Source organism: Denticeps clupeoides, chromosome 20 (genome assembly GCF_900700375.1).
Source record: "Denticeps clupeoides chromosome 20, fDenClu1.1, whole genome shotgun sequence".
Lineage (NCBI taxonomy): Eukaryota > Metazoa > Chordata > Actinopteri > Clupeiformes > Denticipitidae > Denticeps > Denticeps clupeoides.
In genome coordinates, this window is record NC_041726.1 from 2,446,070 (window position 1) to 2,468,799 (window position 22,730).

General features: G+C 42.2%; 1 protein-coding gene and 1 non-coding gene across 2 annotated transcripts; both read left to right on the plus strand.

Annotated features, from left to right (window-relative positions):
• Positions 1-2,678: 2,678 nt before the first annotated feature.
• Positions 2,679-2,765, plus strand: trnay-gua (transfer RNA tyrosine (anticodon GUA)). Its single transcript is given in 2 exon segments — positions 2,679-2,715; positions 2,730-2,765. It is a non-coding gene; the product is annotated as a tRNA-Tyr (tRNA).
• A 4,615-nt stretch (positions 2,766-7,380) lies between these two features.
• On the plus strand, positions 7,381-13,251 carry LOC114770146 (src-like-adapter). The gene is made up of 7 exons (XM_028963794.1): positions 7,381-7,621; positions 8,310-8,400; positions 8,814-8,900; positions 9,425-9,528; positions 9,639-9,770; positions 11,062-11,194; positions 11,768-13,251. Exons 1-7 carry the CDS (start codon positions 7,552-7,554, stop codon positions 11,946-11,948), a joined length of 798 nt encoding a protein of 265 aa, XP_028819627.1. The 5' UTR covers positions 7,381-7,551; the 3' UTR covers positions 11,949-13,251.
• Positions 13,252-22,730: the final 9,479 nt, after the last annotated feature.

Below are 22,730 nucleotides of genomic sequence, written 5' to 3' on the forward strand. Positions count from 1 at the left end.
GCTTCTCATTCAACTTTTTTTTTATAGCTCGGATTTAATAAGAAATGACACACGTCTTCTTAGACACTAGCCTATGCTTTGAACTAGACAAACGTTTTTGGGAATATACCGTAAAAAAAAAAAACTCACGCTGGGATCAGACGGATTTTAACATCTGCTGGTGGTTCAGCTGTCCAAAAAACACACATTAAAAAAAAAAAAAACACACACAGGAAGTCAAACCAAAACTAACAAGTTTAATATTTTCCCCGCACGAAAGGCGCTTTAGACGTACACGCTGATACACATCTGCGAGTCGGGACGGAACGCTATTTTCATTTCGCCCACCGCCAGTACGCCGCCTCAGACAAGCATTCGCACAGGCTGCATCCACGCTTGTGTCCATGGTGACGAAAGAAAGAGCAATTCTGTATTATTACAACGCAATATGTACAAATTTAATGCCTTACAGCGGAATGCTTCTGCAGCTGAGCCAATGGAAACTGGGCCGACACATTTTTTCCCATCCCCGACTTAACCGGAGTCCCAAATAAGAACAGGCAGGTTATGTAAGACATATTTTCTTTTTGAACTTGATTCCGTTCCTTTGACAATCGAAGGAATCCACTATAAGTATAGTTTAATATTAAAGTACCAGCAGTGCTCAGGATCTATCCGATAAAAAAAAACTAGAATTATGGGTTTTCTGCTTCCTTTTTAGCCAGGACCAACTACAAACTGAGTAGTAATGGTAGCCTTGTGTTTCAAATGGTCTCTTTAATGTGTTTTTATCAGTATCTTAAGGTCAGAAATAACATCATTTGGTTCAGTTTGCCATACTTTGGCATAAACGCTCTTCTGTGTGCATTGACTGCAGCAGAACAGCTTGCACAGACTGACTGTGTATATAAGAGGTGGGGTGGGGTGGGGTGGTTGTGCTAGAGCACCGCAAAATGATTATTATAGCTTGTAAAAGTGAAGGTAAGCAGCTGTTAATGAGGGATTCGGCCGTGACAAACAGAGCGGCCATTATGGGCGGGGCTGGCACCTGCACCCACGGTTTATTTTGTCCGCCGAGAAGCCCGGCATTATCCTGGGTGCCATCACTAGATGACGGGGTGCTCCCTGGTATTTAGGCCACTTTCACTGGCTGAGCCTACTTGTTATGTCTGACATGTGAATGCTGCTGAAAATGTTCAAATGTATGAATCCTACCGAGAACAAAACAGCAGGACGGTCTTAAAATGGCAAAGTTGGTTGTGTCAGGATCCGGTCCGAAATGGGGGTTACTCCGGTCCGGGTCAGGATCAGGATCCGGACCGGAGTTTAATTGTTGTCCTGCGTAATGTTCCCTAATCGTTTTCGCCTGTGTTTAATTGTATAAAGCTGCCCTGTTCGTTTCTGTCCGCTGTCAGGTCTTTGAAGTTATGTTCCGTGTTCACCAGTGTCTACGTCTCGGATGTCTCCCCTGTCCTGTGATTCACTATTAAACCCCTGTTCCGTGATGTCAGGTGAAAGCGTCCTCCATTCCTCGTCATTCCTCGTCACTCCTCGTCCTCCTCTCCGTTTATCCGCCGCGTCATGCCCGCATGGACGTGACAAAGACTTGACCCACATTTGGACGCCACCTGACGCAGCCCCGCTGAGATCGGAGGAGCCGCGACTCGCCGGGAGGACGCCGCCAGCTTCCTTGTCCCTGGCCTTCCATGGCTTCATTCAGCAGGGTCCCGACCCCTGCCTCTCAGTCCCGTGTCTGGCGGCGTTGAAGGTGAGGAGCAGCCATTCAGCGGGGCGAGCCGGAGACTGACAGGGAGCGGCGGACGCATGCGCACGGCGGACGAGGTGCCGGTACCACACTGGCCCGAAGCCGTCTGCGCTGGAGAACCGCCGCTCGTCCATCTGGAATACTGGACCATTCATTCATTCAGTCATTCATTCAGTCATTTATCACTCCTCTCTGTTCATCTCATCCTTTCTGGTTTGCGAATCGATTCCGTTCGATTCCTCCTATCCACTCGAACCATTCAGACTGTGTATGGACTTTTTTCCCCCCTCCTTCATGGACCGCTCCGTCTGGCCCGCCAGGTGTCGTGCCATAAAAGGGGGGATTCTGTCAGGATCCGGTCCGAAATGGGGGTTACCTCGTCACTCCTCGTCCTCCTCTCCGTTCACCCGCCGCGTCATGCCCGCATGGACGTGACCGGTTGAGATGGTCGACTTTCCCGTATGTTTCACACAGGGCAAACCAGATGGTTTAAATCATCAAAAACTATGACAAAACCACGATTTTTGTCAGGAGGAAATGTTCTTATGCACTCAGAGGTGCTAATCTATGAAACATAGCTAAACTTCACTTAGCCTACTAGACGTGACTCATGTAATGCAATCAATAAATTGAGCAGATTAAAAAAAAAACGAATTCTTGCTGTACATATGAGTTAGTATCAGAAATCATGTCACTTTGAGCTTCACCCTAAAAATTACTCCTTTAAACTTAAAAAGGCTGCTGTGTGGAGAATTATGCCATGGAGATACTTTATCCAGTCCGAAACCAAATTGACTGAAATCAAATTAACAGAGGGGGCAACTGTATTACAATTATGGATTTTATTCATTTTAACTGAGGATATCAACCGAAGTACACTGTGGATAGTAAGAATAATAACTACGCCGCATTTAAACACACATAACTAGAGGTTCCTTTGATAGCTCAGCTGGTAGAGCGGAGGACTGTAGTTGTACTGCCTGTAATCCTTAGGTCGCTGGTTCAATTCCGGCTCGAAGGACTTATTCTGGTTAAGGAAGCGGCCCCGTAATCAGAAGGTTGCCGGTTCGAATCCCGATACGCCGAGGTGCCACTGAGCAAAAGCGCCGTCCCCACACACTGCCCCCCGGGCGCCTGTCATGGTGCCCACTGCTCACTCAGGGTGATGGGTTAAATGCAGAGGACAGGTTTCACTGTGTGCACTGTGTGTTGTGCTGCTGTGTAGCACAAGTGACAATCACTTCATTTTAGGTACCTCAATGGTACATGCACCGTTGTGTGAGAACCACATGATTAACTGGTTTGTAATGTATTAATTGTTCCTTTTGGAGTTTGATAGTGCTTCTTTTTTGTCTTTTTTTTGTCTTTTTTGTCTAAAACGTGATATCCCGCGTGCCTGTATTTTGCATTGTGCATTGAAATGCGATGCTTTCTATTTCCAGTGAATGTTGTCCAACGAGGCAGACGGTTCTGCATATTCTCACTGTCCGTGTGAGGTTTCACCAGAGGCTGCCGCTTTGCTCTGTTATTTGTGTGTGTGTGTGTGTGTGTGTGTGTGTGTGTGTGCGTGCGTGTGTGAGTGTGAGCCAGACAGTTGCCATGTGTTACCGCAGTGCTCCTGCAGAGGCCCTTTCAACGAAGGGCGCCGCGTGTCAGGCTGTCACAGGGCTGCTGTGGTGAGACAGAGAAATTTGTGATGTGATGTCACCCCCCCCACTCCACTTCTGACTCTCGCTCTCGCCGTTTTAAATGTTTCCAGTGGGGCTTTGCCGGGAATCCAGGGATTGCTGGTGCACGCGCGGACGCATAAACTTTCAAGCACATGTGGCCATTAACAACATTTAGCCGCTCAAATAGCCAATACACACCGGGACTGCAGAAGAACCGGCGTCATTTCAATTTAGGTGAGACTGGGAGGGACCCAGTGTTTCACATTGAATCCAATTATTTTCTAATGAAAGTCTTACACTATTGTAAACAGTGTTTTTTTTAATATTAGAAATGTTTTTTTTTTGTTGTTTTTTTTTAAGGGCAATTCTGGCCATTGTAGATTCTGAATACTTATGTCTGATGACTTTAACAGACTCTGGCTTTCAGTTCAGACGCAGTCCGATGAGAATGTGACAAATAAAATCATAGAATGTGCCTATAAAATAATCATGTTTGCTGCTTGATGTGCATAATAAACAGATATGTGCATGATAAACAGATAAATAGATATTTTTTTGCTGAAAGGCCCTATGCAGTGAGAAGGCTCACGGCACGCTAATTTTAACCTCACTCACTATCTAAATGGAACAGAGAAGCCACACCAGCTCCTAAACAGAAGTGTGGTCAAACTGAAATTTCACTGCCCGTCCAAGAAAGGTACGGTTTTAGTCAGGAAATCGGACCCGAGAGGCTTCACCTACATTTCTGCAAAAGTGCTAGAGACACAGAGGGTGCTTTGAAGTGTGGTTGGCCATATAGGAAGTGATAGAAATTGCAAGTGGCGTTTACAACAACTTTGGACACCAGACAAATGAAGGCAGAGCATTTTAGGAGCACATCCGGGTCCAAGGAATTTTATCTTTCGAGCTGAATTTTGCCATCCAACATGTGATATATGGTATATCTAACTGAATAAATAGAATTTGTAATTTTTGGTTTTTGGTTTTGTTTCACAAACTTTTTTGTATGATTGTGAGGGCAATAATAAATAACACATGTTCAAATGCATGCAAAGGTTTGTGCACCCTTGCCTTAAATGCAGACATTAAAGTCAGAGCAAACATTACTACACTAACACTATTTTACTTTGAAGCATTTTTATTTGCTGTATTTTTCGATACATTTGCACATTCACCACATTTGTTTTAAAAAGTTCTATTTTAATGTGCTAGAGTATATAAATGGGGGAGCTGTTCAGTGTAATCTGTTTTTATGATAAAGTGGTGAGAGCAGGCCAGAATGTTGAGTCCCCAGTCCAAACACCTGCAGGTGAACTGGCAACTTTTGCCGTTTGTCTCGTTTTGTCTAGACAAATGGATGTATGGATTCTGCACTTATCTACACAGGAATGAAACAGTGAACACGAAGCATGCTTTTCAGGTACCGTAGCCGCTTGAATACAAAGCCGAAAGCAACAGAAGCGCCATAAACGCGAACAATGGACCAGCAAATCAGGGGGACTTTTGACCTGTTAGGCTACTAGCGGAACCAATTATTTGCTGATTTCAATGAATCCTTTAGATCATTGTCCTGTTGGAACCCTCACCCATAGGACAGTGCAGAAGCAACCAGATTGGCCATAATGTTATGGTATTTAATGGAATTTGAAATGGTGTCCTCTTCCCCCCCATTGTGACCTATGCAGTTGCAAGCTCTTTGGTTTAATCCATGTTGATGTGCATTACCTCATATTCATACTCTGTGAAACAGGAAATGACCACAGTTGCCATGACTACAGTTCACACTTGACCTAAAGCAACATCAAGAAACATTTTAACCTTAAAAAAGTGAATTAATTTTGTCTTTTTAAATGTATTCTTCAAGAGTGGCAATCATTTTGCCCCGTTGTTGACTAGATAAACTGCTCTTTTGCAGAAAAGGTTTATTAAATAGTCAATAATTTCTCCAAACATCATTGTATTTTCATGTTTTTGGACTTGACTGGACTAGATGTAGATGCAAAAATTCAGTGAAATGAAACCAGACCTTGTTCTTGTCACATGAGTCCATCCATGTGACCGGGAGCAACGTGACTCCCATAAATTGGCAAGATGGCCACTGCCAGCCGCTCAGTCATTGATTGGCATTCATCAATTTGACTCGGCCCCTTTTCCACCTCAAAGAATGATCCTGTTCATCTCCTCACCTCTCAACTCTTCCCTCTCATCCTGTCCCTTCCCCAGTTCCACCTAGAACGTGAACGACAACATCCGTGTGTTGTTGCAGCTCACGCCGCTCTCGTTCGGATGAAACTTACACTTTACATTTACAGCATTTACCAGACTCCCTTATCAAGAGCGACTTACAATCAGTAGTTACAGGGACAGTCCCCCCCTGGAGACACTCAGGGTTAAGTGTCCTGCTCAGGGACACGATGGTAGTAAGTGGGATTTGAACCTGGGTCTTCTGGTTCATAGGCGAGTTTCTTCGTTTCTTCAAACACGCGCCTACATTCTGGTCCCACGCTGGTATCGTGACAGTTTTAAAACAGCGCAGATGTCTTTATTTGGCACATGTCTAGTTGCATTGTAGTGCATTCTGAAATCTAGTGCATCTACTGTGAGTCGAACCACAGAAAGGCGGCTGGCTGGATATATTGTGGCGTTGGGTCACTTTCTGTCCAGCTGTGATGCCCACAGGAACATAAATATGAGCCTTCAACGTGTCTAAAGCCGCAACAAAGGCGAACTTTTGTTTGAAATGTTTGTTGTTAACGTTTTACCAAAATGCACATATGCTGTGGCCAACATAAAGGGCGATGAAAAGAAGATTTGTAATGATTACATGGATTAGTTCAGCAGCTAAATAAAATCCTAATGTACTTTTTTGCAGTAGCCTAGTGGGATAGACACTCACCTATGAACCAGAACACCAGAAAGTCACATGTTCGAGACCCACTTACTACCATCGTGTCCCTGAGCAAGACACTTAAACCTGAGTGTCTCCAGGGGGACTGTCCCTGTCACTACGGTAAGTCCAAAAAATGCCCTAAAATTAAAATGTAAATATGAGGCTTATAGTTAAAAAAAATCAAATTTCTTGATGTGTAAGCATTTTTTAAAATGACCCAAAATGGTTTCTTTCTGTTCACAGATTTAGGCTGGAGAAGGAACGCAATGTTCTTGCACATCTCTTCCTCATTGCATCAACATGGTTAGGTGTGAAGTCTCACAGTTTTGCAGTTTGTCACCGATCCAGTCCTCTCACACTGTGAGATCCTCCAGGCCCATTTAATCTCCATAGACATCTGACCTGCATTTGCATAGTCTGCCTTCTCCCAATCAAATCGTAGCAATGCTCAGACAGTAATCGTTTTTTTATAAAAAGTCAGAGCTGAACCGAACTCGGCTCAATGCAACATGATGCAAGTGGAAATGAGGAAGCGCCGGCATTCTTGATATAAACACGTTTGAGAACTTCAGTTCCGCTTCTAAATTGTGTGATTGGTTAGTGGAATTAATCATCACGGCGATAAGCTATCGCCACACGTTATCTCAGCTTTTTTCCACGCGGCGCAGACATGAGAGATGAGGGTTCACATGACATGTGACAAGTTGGTACTTTGACAAGCATCCTTCATAACATTAAAAAAAAAAAAAAGATGTTCAGGTACAAATAAATGCAGTTTTGTGCCGAACCACAAGCACATTTACATCTATAGGTTGAAATATACACAGATGAAAGAGCTCATATGAGCTTAGATGAGTGACCTTCTCCATACAAGATAGTTGTGGTGGTTTCATCAACAGTGGTGGATAAATGATACCAACAAGTATTTGAAAAAGTGAAATATACACAGAAGAATGGAATAGAATAGATTAGAATAAGTAAGGGTCATTTTTTAGAATCTTCCTCAAGTGGTGGCCAGTGGAAAATTGTGGTAGACAGAGCCACCCCACAACTTCTGCATTCTGCTGAGCGAGCCCTGCTCGAGATAACGCCCGAGACGCTTGTAGGAAGTTACCAAAGCGGCGCTGAGGCAACAGCGAGAGCTCACAGACCTTCTTCCACACTACTCAAATGGGAAGCCTGGTGTTAGCATGACCACGGCGGCGCCGCCCTGCTCTTTGCACAGCTGAGACGCTCGAAGCGCTGACATGGGCAACACGAAGAGCTTGAAGCCTGTGGACGAAGCAGTGCCCGCCGAAAGTGATGCCATGTTGAAGGGTAAGCCCTTTGGCTCAACTAATACGCTGCAGAGGCTGGCCGATGTGGGCTTTGTTGCACCCATGGCCTTGGCGATGTCTTTTCACTTACTAGAGCAATTTTAGATAAGACTTCTACTCTGTGCATCTTCAACCTTCTACCTTGGTGTCATCTGTGATATTTAAAGTATTTACAGGAAGGATTTAAAGGTAAAAATAAAACATGACCAACATAACCTGACGTTGAATGCAGACATGCAGTCATTTTGTATTAAAACATTAACAACATCAACCAATTCGACAACAATTTCCTATCAGCTCATTTTCACGTTCATCATATGGAGGATTTTTAAGATGTTTTTGGGTTAGCAAGCAACACCCTGTTAAGATGACACCAAGTAAAAAAAAGTGGCATTTTTCCATATGTCCATCTTCTGCTTATTAAATCTGCAGAAATGATAAACCATGCAACAAATTATTACTGAATATTATAAGCAATTGCACAATCAAGGGTAGGCAATAATGTGTTACTCACACTAACACACTGAATTATGTTAAATTTAATGGATAGTTACATTTATATAATACATTTGGATAAAACATTTATTACTTAAGGGTAGTACAACGGTGGATTTGTGTAAAGTGTTGTGTTCATTCTGGTCAATGCTCATAAAACAGCATGACTTTGCATGACTTTTGTACACCAACAGACGACACTCTTGTAGTGCTGGTCGACTACCCTTCCCCGGACATCAGTGAGCCCATCTTCAGGATGGGGGAGAAACTCAAGGGTCTGTCTGAGTAAGTGCCTCATCAGCTCAGTTTTGAAATCGTTGGCACTGAATGATTTTTGACACTGAATGACCTTTGCAGGGGGAAAGTTGGGGTTGTGAAAGTTGAAGTCATTTACTTCTGTTCTAGTCGCGCGGAGCGGGATGGCCTTTTGAACTGTAAATTCGTTTTTTTTACTCTAATACAACTCTACTGACAGCAGGATTGTTTGGTTTATTAACATTAAAATATAAGGAGTGACAGATTACTTCAATTTTTGGGAAAGTTTTCTTTTTTTTCAGTGTACCAAAGGTCAGAGAAAAGTGAAGTGATATCAGATGTCCCGGTGATGGTTTACAAGAATTACGTAGCAATATCAGTATGTGGGATTCTGGCAGTGAATTCCATGTTCACCCGCAAACATATGTTACTGCATTGTTCAGGGAAGGAGCCTGGTGGAAAGTACGTTCCACCATAACTGGACAGGACAACTACATCCCAAGCATCTATGTTGCAAAGGTCTACCATGGGTAGGAAAGCCATTCATTACATTGTATTACTGGCATAAACCAAACACACAAAAGACTACTGAACTGCATATAATTATGACAAGTTTTTAGTGGAAGTAAAAGAAATATTTTGTGCTACACCAGTGATCGGAGGATTAGGGTCATTTACACATTTCCTTTTTTTTCCATAATCAAAAACACTAAATGAGTTTGAATAGAAGTATTACCAAATCAATAAGAAATAGGCACATACAGTAAGAAATAATGATGCAGTCGAGCCCACATCTGCAGATGATCTGGTTTTCAGAAGGCCGTACTAAAATCACTGCAAAAGCGTTTTCTAACCAGTCAAAAAACCATTTAAAGTAACAGGCTTGCATTAGTGGACACATCATTCAATTGGAACTCAATACTAATTGTTGCTGATAACTGGTCTCTCAAAATTTTGGCAGATATTCCATTTATCAACAGCCATTTCGCGCTACCACAGTCATTTACAACATCACCTATGTCTGAGTGGCAATTGTGTCCCAAAAACATTTCAGGTGGCTGTTTGAGGGAGTGGAGAGAAAGAAAGCCGAGGAGCTCCTTCAACTGCCAGTCAACCCCGTTGGGTCATTTATGATCAGAGAGAGCTCAAAGGAGAGAGGTCAGAGAGCTGCTGCAAACACACCAACAACTTGTAGTAATAATGGTGTTTAAGGCATAATTTTAAGCAGCTTCAATGATCTCACCCTTGACTTCTGGATGACTCTGCAGGGGTCTACTCTCTCTCAGTCAGACACAGGTCGGTCAAGCATTATAAAATCTTCCGCTTGGCCAACAGCTGGTACTACATCTCCCCTAGACTCACCTTCCAGTGTCTTGAGGATTTGGTGAACCACTACTCAGGTGATTAATTTTTCACTACATTTAACCAAAACCACTGCCGTGGTGAAGGTTATGATCACCTTTTGTGTCTGTAATTAGCATTGTTAGGGCCACTGTCAAGTTAGTTGTATCTAGTCCAGCAGATGCTCCATGAAGAGGTGCATCTTTAATCGTTGTTTGAGGATGGGAATGGACTGAAAAGAGTCTGTATGGATGTCTTGCTCTTCTTTTATGAGAGGAGCACCTGGGTCCATTCAACGCCTTGAAGGCATGAGTTTGTGTTTTGAACTTAAAGGTCCCCTGACATTATTTTTTTTTTTTGCCTTATATTTACATTTAAATTTACGGCATTTATCAGGCGCCCTTATCCAGAGCGACTTACAATCAGTAGTTACAGGGACAGTCCCCCCCTGGAGCAGCTTAGGGTTAAAAGTCTTGCTCAGGGACACAATGGTAGTAAGTGGGATTTGAACCTGGGTCTTCTGGTTCATAGGCGAGTGTGTTACCCACTAGGCTACTACCACCCCATATATCGGTCTCTTTGGTAAATTCAGCCTTGTTGCAGAACTATGTCCACTTTGATCCAGTCCCACAATAAGACTTCATCAGGACGCGCCGTTTTGTGGTCTGTAGCTTTAAATGCAAATGAGAAGGAGAGAGGCGGGACTAGGAGGAGAACGGCCTATTGAAGTTGAGCGGGCATTTGGGGAAATGACATCATCATCACCATCCACCAACCGCAATGTTTGCCACAGACAGGAAGTAGCGTTTTATCAGAAAAAAGAAAATTAACCCACTGTTTCTTCAGTTTTAGGGGAGGGGCTGGAAGTTCTTTGGGTGGAAAAAGCATGAGAAATGGGAGGTAACCTTTTCCCCTTATGACGTCATAAGGGGACAAATTCCAGATCCGACCGTCTGAGCTGCCACTCTCTGGACAGTGAAGCAGTATGACCAAAACACTCTTTACATCGACCGCCATTTCTAGCTGCAGGACCATACTGCAGGCTGGAGGAACTCGTGATATTTTGTAAAATTATCTCACAAAGTGAAATTTTCACGTCATGGGACCTTTAACATCGGCAATCACAGGAAACCAGTTTAGGTTTCATAGCAGGAGAGCTGGTTCAGATGGCCTACCCCAAAAATGCAGTGAACCATATGACATATGCCTCTTTATGCGTTACAATATTTTTTCTCTGGTTGATTAATCATAATGAACCCATAGCGAAATAGGTGATTAATTTGTTATATTTTAAACCCTGATATATAGGTGAGTGTGTGTTCACTTACATGTGTGTATGTGCTCATACAGACACTCCTGATGGCCTGTGTTGTTTACTGACCGCCCCCTGCTTGGCAATGTCCAACGCCAACCTCAGCTCGGGGTCCCAGGTGCCCCCACCAGTGGTGATGCGCCGCAACTTTGAGTGGAAAAACGTCAACAGGTATGATAAAAGATGGTGTCTCCCTGTAATGTGTGCATGCACTGCAGAATTACCATGTGTTCACAGTTGGTCAGACATGTGTTGACACATCTCGACCCTGCCCAGCTATGCACTTTGTGCTTCTGCCCTTTTTTAATAATTGTCTCAATTGAACTACACTGAAAAAAGTAATTCTCATTATGGTAGTTAATAAAATTGTTTCAAACTAAGCTGTAGAATTTATGCTAAATTGTTTGGTTTATTCACATTACAGCAATTCTAAAACGTTAGATGTGACAGATTGCTTAACTTTTTGAGCCAGTGTTTTCTTTTTTCAGTGCATGGAACTAGAAAAAAGTGTGAAAGAGGGTACAATGTTTTCCTTAAGCCATGGAATACCGACTTTTATAAATCTAGCTGAACAGGAATTTAATGTGAATCAGTGTGGGGTTGCCTACCTTTTTATTACCGATCCTCAGTCCATTCCTGTTTATGCGGTTTAGTGTTCATAAAAAAAAAAAACCAAGAAGGATACTCTCCTACGTAATTATGTCAAAAATGATAATAGCAATGGTTTTGTCTCGTGTGTTTCAGGTCACAGCTGCTGAGCACGAACTACAACGACGGGGTGAGTTATGGTGTGAGGAACAGCATCGCTTCATACCTGTCCTTAGTTGGGGATCCTAACACTAACCAATCAAGCAGCCGCCAAAAGAAGTCAAAATCAATGTATCTGGCGCCAGACCACAATAATTTGTTCCTGGAAGAAGACTAGCGGTGGGAAGTGAGTCGCGAATGTGTCCTCCATGCACCAAACCCAGGAAATGAGCCTCAGTTGCGCTGGATGTCAGCACTCATTCTTGGTAACCTTTGCACAACATGGACAAACGAGGACCATTATATGGCTGTTTTTAATAATTGGCCCATTTTAAAAAATGGAGCTATCATAAAAAGTGTAAAGGTAAAATATTTTCCTAATGTTGGGAATCTGCGTCTGTGGTTCGAGTGTGCAAACTTCCTCAAACTATAACGAAACATAACACTGTAATATTGCTGTGCCCTATTTATTCTTTTTCTCGTTTTGTGCACTTTTGATTGGCCATTATTCTTTGTGCTGAACGTACACCATGCAAACAGCTAACAGATAAACCACACAGGGGCTCTTTCGATTGTGGCATTAAACTGCTGAAACTTTATGGCGACCATCTGGGCCTTGATTAAAGACCTTGGTGCTCAAAGCAGGTTTGGGGATTCTGCCGTTGTGCTTGTGTATTTCAGACCAATTACAAATGTATTAAATGGGGCCACTTGATAGCATGTGCCAGTATGTTCCATGTCTGTATTTTCCACTTGATCAGCAAGCAAAATGAAGCTCTTGATCATGTGCATGGGGTGCACAATGTTCAAACTGGCACCAAGCATACTAAACAACACCAATTTATCAATGCACACTATCTCAAGGAACATACAAGAGATAAAAGGCCATTGCAAAGTGTCTAGAAGATAGGATGTTCAGTGTTAAAGGTCCCCTATTATGCTTTTATATCGGTCTTGTTGGTCCCCTGATACTGTATCTGACGTCTCTTTCCAAAATTCAGCCTTGGAGGGGTGGGAAATTCTCTCGGCAGAAAAAGCATGAGAAACGGGAGGTAACCTTTCTCCTTATGATGTCATAAGGGGAGACAATCCGTGAACGGCAAATCAGAATGGCCAAAGCACTATACATTTTGTCATTTCTAGCCACTGCAGGACCATAGACAGGCTAGGGGAACACGTATTAACGTTAAATAGTCTCACAAATAAAAATTTTCATAAGAGGGGACCTTTTACAAACTGGATAGCCTGTAAGGACAGTGCATAGAATCTAAACCAGAGATGGCAAGTGTCCCAAATGGATTTGGTCCAAGGTCTGTTTCACCTAACAAAATATCCCCTGAGCAAGGAAAACAAAGACAAACAATGCATGGTTCTCTTTTTCATACTTTGAGTCTTCAAACATATTGAAATAGTTTTGCATCAATATGTATCCTGCTGTATTGAGCCTTTAAGCAAATAAAAAGAAAAAAAGTGAAAATATAGCAAGAATAGTCTAACGTGATTATCTTGTAAAATGATCTGATTATATCAATTCCTGTTGTGCGTGGTTGACTGTGTGTGGACAAATGTGTTTAAAAGTTCTCTTTAAAAAGTTATACATAGCTCAGAGGTGAAGCCTCTTTTGGTTAGTGGGTTTCATTTTAGATGATTAGGGTTGCACACAGAGCTGAGAGTTTTGCTCACATGAACATTATCTTATGAGCACACATCCTCTGTACAATGAAAAGATGTCCTGTCCTGTCATACTATGATCAGCAGACATAACGTTTTAAAGCACACACATGCAGAGTCTTTTTTGCAAAAAAATTAAATGGGTGTCGGAACCTGCCAATGTTTTCTAGAGGTGCTATGGGCTTAACATTATGACAACTGTTGTCCTATTTAAATGTTAATTGCTGCTTCAACATGAGGCCATAATTTGTAGGACCGGAACTAAACAAAATGAAACTGGAATTGTCACTCAGAGCATTAAGTAGGATTTTTTAACAAATATTCTATTTTTATTTGAGTGTCCAGTTGAGTTTCCTGTTTTACTTAAGCCTGTAGTCACACGCCAAACCTCAATGTCTCAAAAATGTTTGCATTTAAGTGCATTTAATAATTTAATATAACATAAAAAGAGACGTAACATGAAAGTTTGATTGTCAGAACAGTTTGTCCTGCTGGTACAGACCTAATGGTGGAATACAGATTTCACAGAGGCAAAAAACAATAGGTGGTCTAACTAGCTGGAAGTGTTGACAGAGCATTACAGTGGCACCTGTGGTCCAGATGCTTCTGATGTTCCACCACCATGTTTCCGTCTTCCACCAAATTCCAACTCAAGAACGGAGAAACTGAATCAGGTGTGCGAAATGGGGGTAAACCCAAAAATGTGCAAAGAATGTAGCCTCCCTGCTCCAATTCTCCTCTTTTCCCAGAATACGTTCAGCTGAAGTGCACCTGAATGAACAGTAAATGCTGACTACTACTAATACATCTTCAGAAGCAATCATTACATTGATATTTTAAGACACAACATTTAGCTTGTTGCTGGCAGCATTTCTCTGTGTGTACGATTAACAGTAAGCGAGGGACAGCATTTCAACTGAGCTGTTCAACTAGGCCACGTAATGCAGTGTAAATCAAATGGCGCCGTCTCTTGTTGCCTTATGAAAGCCAGGTGGGACGCTACTCCCTGTAGTCGGAGTTTGGGATTTGGCGAGGAAACGCGGATGCGCGGCATCTCTTCCACCCTGAGAGAAGCAACGTGGAACCTTTCTGTCTACATACAGTGATTCATAGACTTGAACAAAGAACAAATGACTTGGGGCACTGCTGACAGAATATCATACACAGTGGGTACGGAAAGTATTCAGACCCCCTTCAGTTTTTCCCTCTTTCTTATATTGCAGCCATTTGCTAAATTAAAGTTCTTTTTTTCCTCATTAATGTACACACAGCACCCCATGTTGACCGAATACCTGCTGCGAGTTTACATGTTGCCATGTAAAAATCCTTTTTTGTCCTTTTGCATTGCATCACTCGCCTCGATATGGCTAGCTTTTTATACTGTAAAGGTACACCGAGCAAAAATGATTTGAAGATCATATTAGCAGAGGAAAACATGATAAGCAGGTTTTGTTGAGTGGAAATTCTGGGTGCTTCAATCAGTAAACTTTGCGGTGTCAGATGTCAGTAGCCTTGTGCATCAGAGTGCTATACGTTGTAGAACATATACATATACAAAGTAGGACAATGTACTGTTGTTTTCTGAAAAAGACATAATATATAAAGTAATACACTTGATTAGGTGTTATTTGAGCAGCGCCATTTTAGTCTGCACAACTCTGCAGGACCCTGCCCTCATATGCACATATATTGACATATGATACATATATCCCACTAGTGTTTAACAAACCAATAGCAAAACCATCAATGTTAATTCGCTAATAGTCTTTTCTGAAATGTGCTTCTAATATCTGTGAATTCCCTGTATGGGTAACAGACTGAACAAAAATAATCAGCAACATGAACAGATCCCAACCAATGGAACGTTAAGGGTGATAAAACCTGGTCACCTCTTTCTGAAGACATGCTATTTCCCACCTTCTCACTGAAATGACTAGGGAAAAACATGTTCCTTATCAAAATACTGAATCAACGGCTCTGTGTTCTGCATGCACAGTACACCATTCTGCATTGTTTGTTAAAAGCTCTAAGACACAGCATTTCATGGCAGCTCTAAAGGAGTTATAGTCTTCCATGACTGAGACAGACTACAACATAAGCATCCTGTGGCTGTTACATATAGCTAACGTTGAAATTTGAATATTTATAGCTAGGATTCGCCAAAATCATGCGGAGTCAGACAGAAAGTGGAGCAAGGAAAATTGAGCTTCCTGACATTCCTGCCAAGAACGCATAACAGTTGGTCATTCCGAGAACCGCATCTCTTCTGTGAGGAATGGTGGAAAACACGATTTTAAAGTGAAGTGATTGTCACATGTGATACCAAGCAGCACCGCACATGGTGCACACAGTGAAATTTGTCCTCTGTATTTAACCATCACCCTGAGTGAGCAGTGGGCAGCCATGACAGGCGCCCGGGGACCTCAGTGGCACCTTGGGATTCGAACCGGCAACCTTCTGATTACAGGGCCGCTTTCTTAACTGCTAGGCCACCACTGCACCATGATGTTATGTGGATGCACGTGCACATCAGAAATTGGAGCAAATTAATGACATGACACAGCCTGCAGTCAACCGGTAAGAGGTGACAAGACTAAACATCAGGTCCTAGAGAGTGCTACGTCACAACTTCTACCACATCACACATCACTGTCCACAGTTAGGCTCCGGTAGATAAAGCATGGGCAAACCATATGCAAGACTAGAGGTTAAATAACAAACATTTAGGAATATTGACACGAAAAAATGCTGCCATATAAAAGTCCTGCATCAAAATAACTTCAAAGCCACATCAGCAAGAAGTCTGTAACTCTCAAACATTTCCTAGCGCCCCAGGCTACTAAGCTTGCACCTCCACATACTGATCCTGTTTGGAGCTGTCTTCGGAAATGCAACATTTGAACAAGTGCAACATGCGCCCCAACCGCTGTAGGAACCTTTGTCATTTCTCACTTTGACTTTTGTGCCAATGCAGTTTCTTTCACCTGGTGTACAGTGACATCTAGTGGCAGAAACGAGAACAAGCATGAAATTAGATCATTTTCACCAGTCAGAGGCATCTACAGGGTGGGCCATTTATATGGATCCACCTTAATAAAATGGGAATGGTTGGTGATATTAATGTCCTGTTTGTGGCACATTAGTATATGTGAGGGGGCAAACTTTTTAAGATGGGTGGTGACCATAGTGGCCATTTTGAAGTCGGCCATCTTGGATCCAACTTTTGTTTTTTTCAATAGGAAGAGGGTCATGTGACACATCAAAATTATTGGTAATTTCACAAGAAAAACAATGGTGTGCTTGGTTTTAACTTTATTTTTTCATGAGTTATTTACAAGTTTCTGACCACTTATAAAATGTGTTCAATATCACAAACCATTCCCATTTTATTAAGGTGCATCCATATAAATGGTTCACCAGATGGTTGTCATCTGGTGAACACACCAAAGCCGCAAGTAACAATGACATCCTTGTATATTAATAAAATACACTCAGGTTTGGAGTTAAAATATCAATAAAGTTTTATTTAAACACATATGGTTGTCCAGAGTCATTCTTTTACCGGTAACAGACCCTTCCTCTGGGCAGACGCTTGACTGAAGACAATTGAGGGGTGAGGAGTGGTCGGAACGAGGGAACAGCAGTCCCCCGAGGGTGGGCATTTGGACTTGTCGCTATCAACAACACTCTGGGAAAAAATAGACTCTAGTTAGTGTCACACCTCACTTGAGATCAATCGAGATTTGGGTGAGATCGGGCTAACTCTACAAGAGAGACCAGAAATTACGAAACTGAGATGTGATAGGGGCAGTGGTGGCCTAGCAGTTAAGGAAGCGGCCCCGTAATCAGAAGGTTGCTGATTCGAAGGAAATTGGACCCTTGGAACCTTGGAAGCCCGAATAGTGAAAAGAACTGAGTCAGTGCTTTCACCACGGCCTTAGTTTTCAATGAGCGCAAGGGTACTGCTTCTGAAAAACGGGTGGCACTACACATCAGAGTGAGCAAGTATTTATTTCCAGATATAGTACGAGGGAGTGGACCAACTCAATTTAAAATTATTTTCTCAAAAGGTTCCGTTAAAACCGGTATGGGGTACAGTGGAGCAGGTGGTATTGTCTGGTTCGGCTTTCCAGCCAACTGATAGACACGGCATGAACAACAGAGCTTCACTACATCTGCTTTTAAACCAGAATACGATTGTAGGTCTTTGTTACTCCCAGGTGACCTGCAAAGACATTATCGTGCCCCAATGTTAAAACCTGCAACCTGAATTTAAGTGGAACACAATTCCAAACCGAATCAACAGCGAACGGAGGAGTTCACTTCCTCACCAAAACTCTTATCTCCCCAGAAATATGCCACGACTTCCTTGTTAAATCCTCCTTATGAACAACTACAGAACAACACTTAACCAGAGACAAATCTGTCTGTTTGGTATCTAACACTTAACCAGAGACAAATGTCTGGTATCTAGCCTTTCTTATGCATGTAAAGCTGGCTTGGGGTCAGGGAGGGGAGGGGGGTGCTATAGGGTTTATATTGAAGTATATTACAGTATATTGAAACATGTTTACCCTGTTATATCCCTGTTTAAAATCAATAAAAAAATCAACTCCTTTAACAGGCAGCTCAGGACGAACCACTACTTTACAGAGGCTGGTAAATAAGTCACACCACATTTTTACTTAGTGCAGGGGCGCCTTCACGATGCAAAACTCAATCCCCTGCACTAAAATAGACCCACAGAATGAATCCCCAGAGAACTGTAAAAGACCTTCTAAAATGAAAGACTGGGCTGCTCCGGTAACACGTAAGATGCGGACCGGGACCTCATCTCCGCCCTCTGGCGAGAGAGAGACGGTACCTCGTAACACGAACGGTTCAAAAGACGCATCTACATTAGGAGGTGCGATCACAGCACGAATAAAACCAACCCCTTTTGGTGTAGGTCCTCTTTGCGCATTTTTCTTTTTTAGTGTTGGACAATCTGCGATGAGATGGTCAGTCTCATGGCAGTGAAGTGATTGTCACATGTGATACACAGCAGCACAGCACACGGTGCACACAGTGAAATTTGTCCTCTGCATTTATCCCATCACCCTGAGTGAGCAGTGGGCGGCCATGACAGGCGCCCGGGGAGCAGTGTGTGGGGACGGTGCTTTGCTCAGTGGCACCTCAGTGGTACCTTGGCGGATCGGGATTCGAACCGGCAACCTTCTGATTACGGGGCCGCTTCCTTAACCGCTAGGCCACCACTGGAGATGGATGGATGGAGATGGGTGGAGATTTAGAAAATGTTTCTGTGATTGTGAAAACACAATTTTATGTGTAAGACAGTACTCGTCCGCACACAGCAGCCTGTGCTAATGTGGAAACCTTCTAGTCATTTAAATGGGTTGCCACTGATTCAGGAATACAATTCTTAAATTCCTCCAGTAGCATTAACTCCCGCAACTGATCCCATGTGGTTACTTTACTTGACACACACCACCGGTCAAATAAAGTTTCTTTTTCTCTGGCAAAGACCACAAACATAAGCTGATCGTTTTCTCAAAATTTTCTGAACTTTTGCCTGTACGCCTCAGGCACAAGTTCATACGCATTCATGATGACGGTTTTAACCAGGGCATAATCTGAACTTTGCTGCACAGTGAGAGAGGAATAAACCTCCTGAGCTTTTCCAACCAGCACTCACTGCAGGGTCCAGACCTCCTCAGGCCACTTCAACATGGTCACAACATGCTCAAAATGGTTAAAATATTTCTCCACTTTTCTCCGGGGCGGGATACTAGGCTTAGAACCAGAACCAATAGCACCCTGCTCTACCAGGCCGATTTTTACATCTGGTAGCACTGTATCTTTTTTCCGTTTATCCGCACCCCTTAATGGAATTTCGTAAAATTCTGCCACCCCCACTAACTGGTCTTTGGTAAAACTGTCCAAAAAATCCTCTGACGGCCTTTCGGAAAACCCCACGAATTCCGAAGCCATGTTAAACAATTTAACGTTGTAACGTCTACCCGATTACCGAAAAGGGCACTGATAAAACGAAACCAACGAAGCCCAAGTCTTAAATCTATGTATTTTATTTTTAACAATTTTCTAACAATTTTATTAGATAATGACGAAAAGTCTGCTCTCTGCTCTCTCAGAAGTTGGTTTCACCATTCCTGGATGAACCGGTCTGGGCAGTCTGCTCTTTGTTCTCTCAGGAGTTTGTTTTACCTCCCTATTGTTGAGTCTCCTCAAGGCTTTCTTGACCTCTTTAGCTGTTTTGGTGTTCAATTCATGTGTCAACTCCTCAACACGAATTTCCATATTTAACCTGGCTTTTGTAGCATCAAAAACTTCTTGTTTGAGTTTTTACTTCTGTTTTGTTTTGACATTACAGTGTTTCCAGCTTATCCAGCACGGTACTCAGCCTCCATCTTCTGTAAAACCTTCTCTAGTTTTTGCTTGGTTTCTTTTTCAGCTTCCAGCTCTTTTTCCATTTTCTCTATTTTCCTCACTTTATCCTCCATTGTGGCTATCAGTTTTTGCATTTCCTTTTCGTGAAGTTCCTTTTGTCTCTCCAGCTCAGCATGGTACTGAGCCTCCATCTTATGTAAAACCTTCTCTTGTTTTTGCTTGGTTTCTTTTTCAGCTTCCAGCTTGGTTTCTTTTTCAGCTCCATTATGGCTATCAAAAAATGATAGCCATAATGGAGGATAAAGTGAGGAAAACACAAGTGGCTATCATTTTTCGCTCTTCCTTTTCGTGAAGAGCCTGTTTTTTCTCCAGCTCAGCATGGTACTGAGCCTCCATATTCTGTAAAACCTTCTCTAGTTTTTGCTTGGTTTCTTTTTCAGCTTCCAGCTCTTTTTCTATTTTCTCCATTTTCCTCATTTTATCCTCCATTGTGGCTATCAGTTTTTGCATTTCCTTTTCGTGAAGATCCCTTTGTCTCTCCAGCTCAGCATGGTACTGAGCCTCCATCGTCTGTAAAACCTTTTCTAGTTTTTGCTTGGTTTCTTTTTCAGCTTCTAGTTGTGTTTTACACACTTTATCCTCCATTGTGGCTATCAGTTTTTGCATTTCCTTTTCGTGAAGATCCCTTTGTCTCTCCAGCTCAGCATGGTACTGAGCCTCCATCGTCTGTAAAACCTTTTCTAGTTTTTGCTTGGTTTCTTTTTCAGCTTCTAGTTGTGTTTTACACACTTTATCCTCCATTGTGGCTATCAGTTTTTGCTCTTCCTTTTTGTGAAGAGCCTGTTTTTTCTCCAGCTCAGCATGGTACTGGTCCTCCATCTTCTGTAAAACCTTCTCTAGTTTTTGCTTGGAATCTTTTTCAGCTTCCAGCTCTGTTTCAATTTTCCGTCCTTTCCTCACATTATCCCCCATTATGGCTATCAGTTTTTTTATTTTATTTTTTTGAAGAGCCTGTTGACTTTCCAGCTCAGCACGGTACTGAGCCTCCATCTTCTGTAAAACCTTCTCTAGTTTTTGCTTGGTTTCTTTTTCAGCTTCCAGCTCTGTTTCAACTTTACATATTTTCTTCTTAAATTCATCCTCCATTCTGGCTATCAGTGTTTCCTTTTCCTTTTCGTGGAAAGCCTGTTGTCTCTCCAGATCTGCATGGACTATTACTTCTGTTTGTAATGCATTTTCCCGATCAACAGTCTCTTGGAGTTGGCAGATCTGTTCTGCTTCTTCTCTGTTCTGTCTTTCTATCTCCAACTGTCTCTTTGGCCGCTTGCCTCTGTTAAAGATTTTCTTCCACCACATTGTGAGTTTTGTTATTAATTTTAGTTTTTTTTTTTTTGTGTCTTAAATACATGATTTTGTACATTAAGCCTAAAGAACATTGATGTTGAAAAGCTATTCATAATTCAATCAGCCAATCACATTGAAGCTCAGGCACAAGAATTATGAAGTACAGCAGGGCTCTAGAGTGCAACCAAATTGTCAATGGTGCGACCGGTGGGACTACTGGAGGGACAACTACGACTTCCTGAACCGAGTGTTGTATGTTGTGTCTGTATCTTTTATAAAAAAAATTAACATTTATATATTAATAATTCTATAATATATAATAATTATATTATTAACATACGTTTTTTCCACACCTCATTGTTTGCTTTCGAAATCAGCAGTAGCTAGCCTCCGTTTCACCACCTCAGCTTTCATTTTAGCTCTAATCGAAACGCATCACATCATTTACCGCGCAAGCTTGAGGTGATAATCAAGTTCAAGCCCTTAAACACTTGCACTTTTTCTTTTGAACTGAATTAATGTCTTCTGTGTCTTGTGTTATCACTAATGGCCTGTAGTCAGATCCTTTCCCACTTGCCAGGGGCACCAGACAGGGATGCCCACTAAGCCCTCTCTTGTTGGTGCTGGCTCTGGAACGTCTGGAACGTTAGATATAAAGGGCATATCGATAAGAGGCGATGAGCACAAAATTGCACTGTATGCAGACGACATCCTGTTGTTTTTATCATCACCTGAATCATCTATACTTATCGTTATTTAATGAATTTAGTTTATTCTCAGGTTAGAAAAAAAACTTTAGCAAATCAGAAGCATTACCTTTAGGTAATTTTGATACTGAATATAAAATTAACTTCTCCTTTAAATTGTCGAAATCTGGATTTGTTAATTTTGGGATTAATGTGCCAGTTAATTTAAATAAATTATGGAAATTTAATTATGCTCCAATTATTCATACCATTAAAAGAGATCTAAGTCGCTGGCAAATGCTTCCTCTTTCACTGCTTGGTAGAATAAGTTTAATCATGATGAATATTCTCCCTCGACTACTGTACCCTCTTCAGATGTTACCCTTATGGTTAAGCAGGAAAATCTCTGCTCAACTGGAAAACGTACTTGTTTAGGGTAAAATAGGACATGTAGAACTACTATCAAGTGTTACCTGTCTGGCACAAAACTGTTTTCACTATAGAATTTACCTCGGAACGTTCCCATGTACAATATGGACATTTCCTGGAAGGTTATAACTAAGGTTTAAAAGCTCTGGACCCCTGAAAACTATACTGTTTAGTGTAAAACAAAACATGCAGAAATAAGTGTCATTGGATCAGAAAAGAGCAGGTTAATTTGCATGTCCCCGCCTACTGGGTTACATTACATTACATTTACGGCATTTATCAGACGCTCTTATCCAGAGTGACTTACAATCGGGATCTTTGGGAAGGACCGGGGCAGAGGAGAACCGGAAGACGGCGGGTTTCAGGATGGTCCGGGTTCTTGGACTGGACGGGAGTAGGTCTTGGGCGTCAGGACGGTAGGG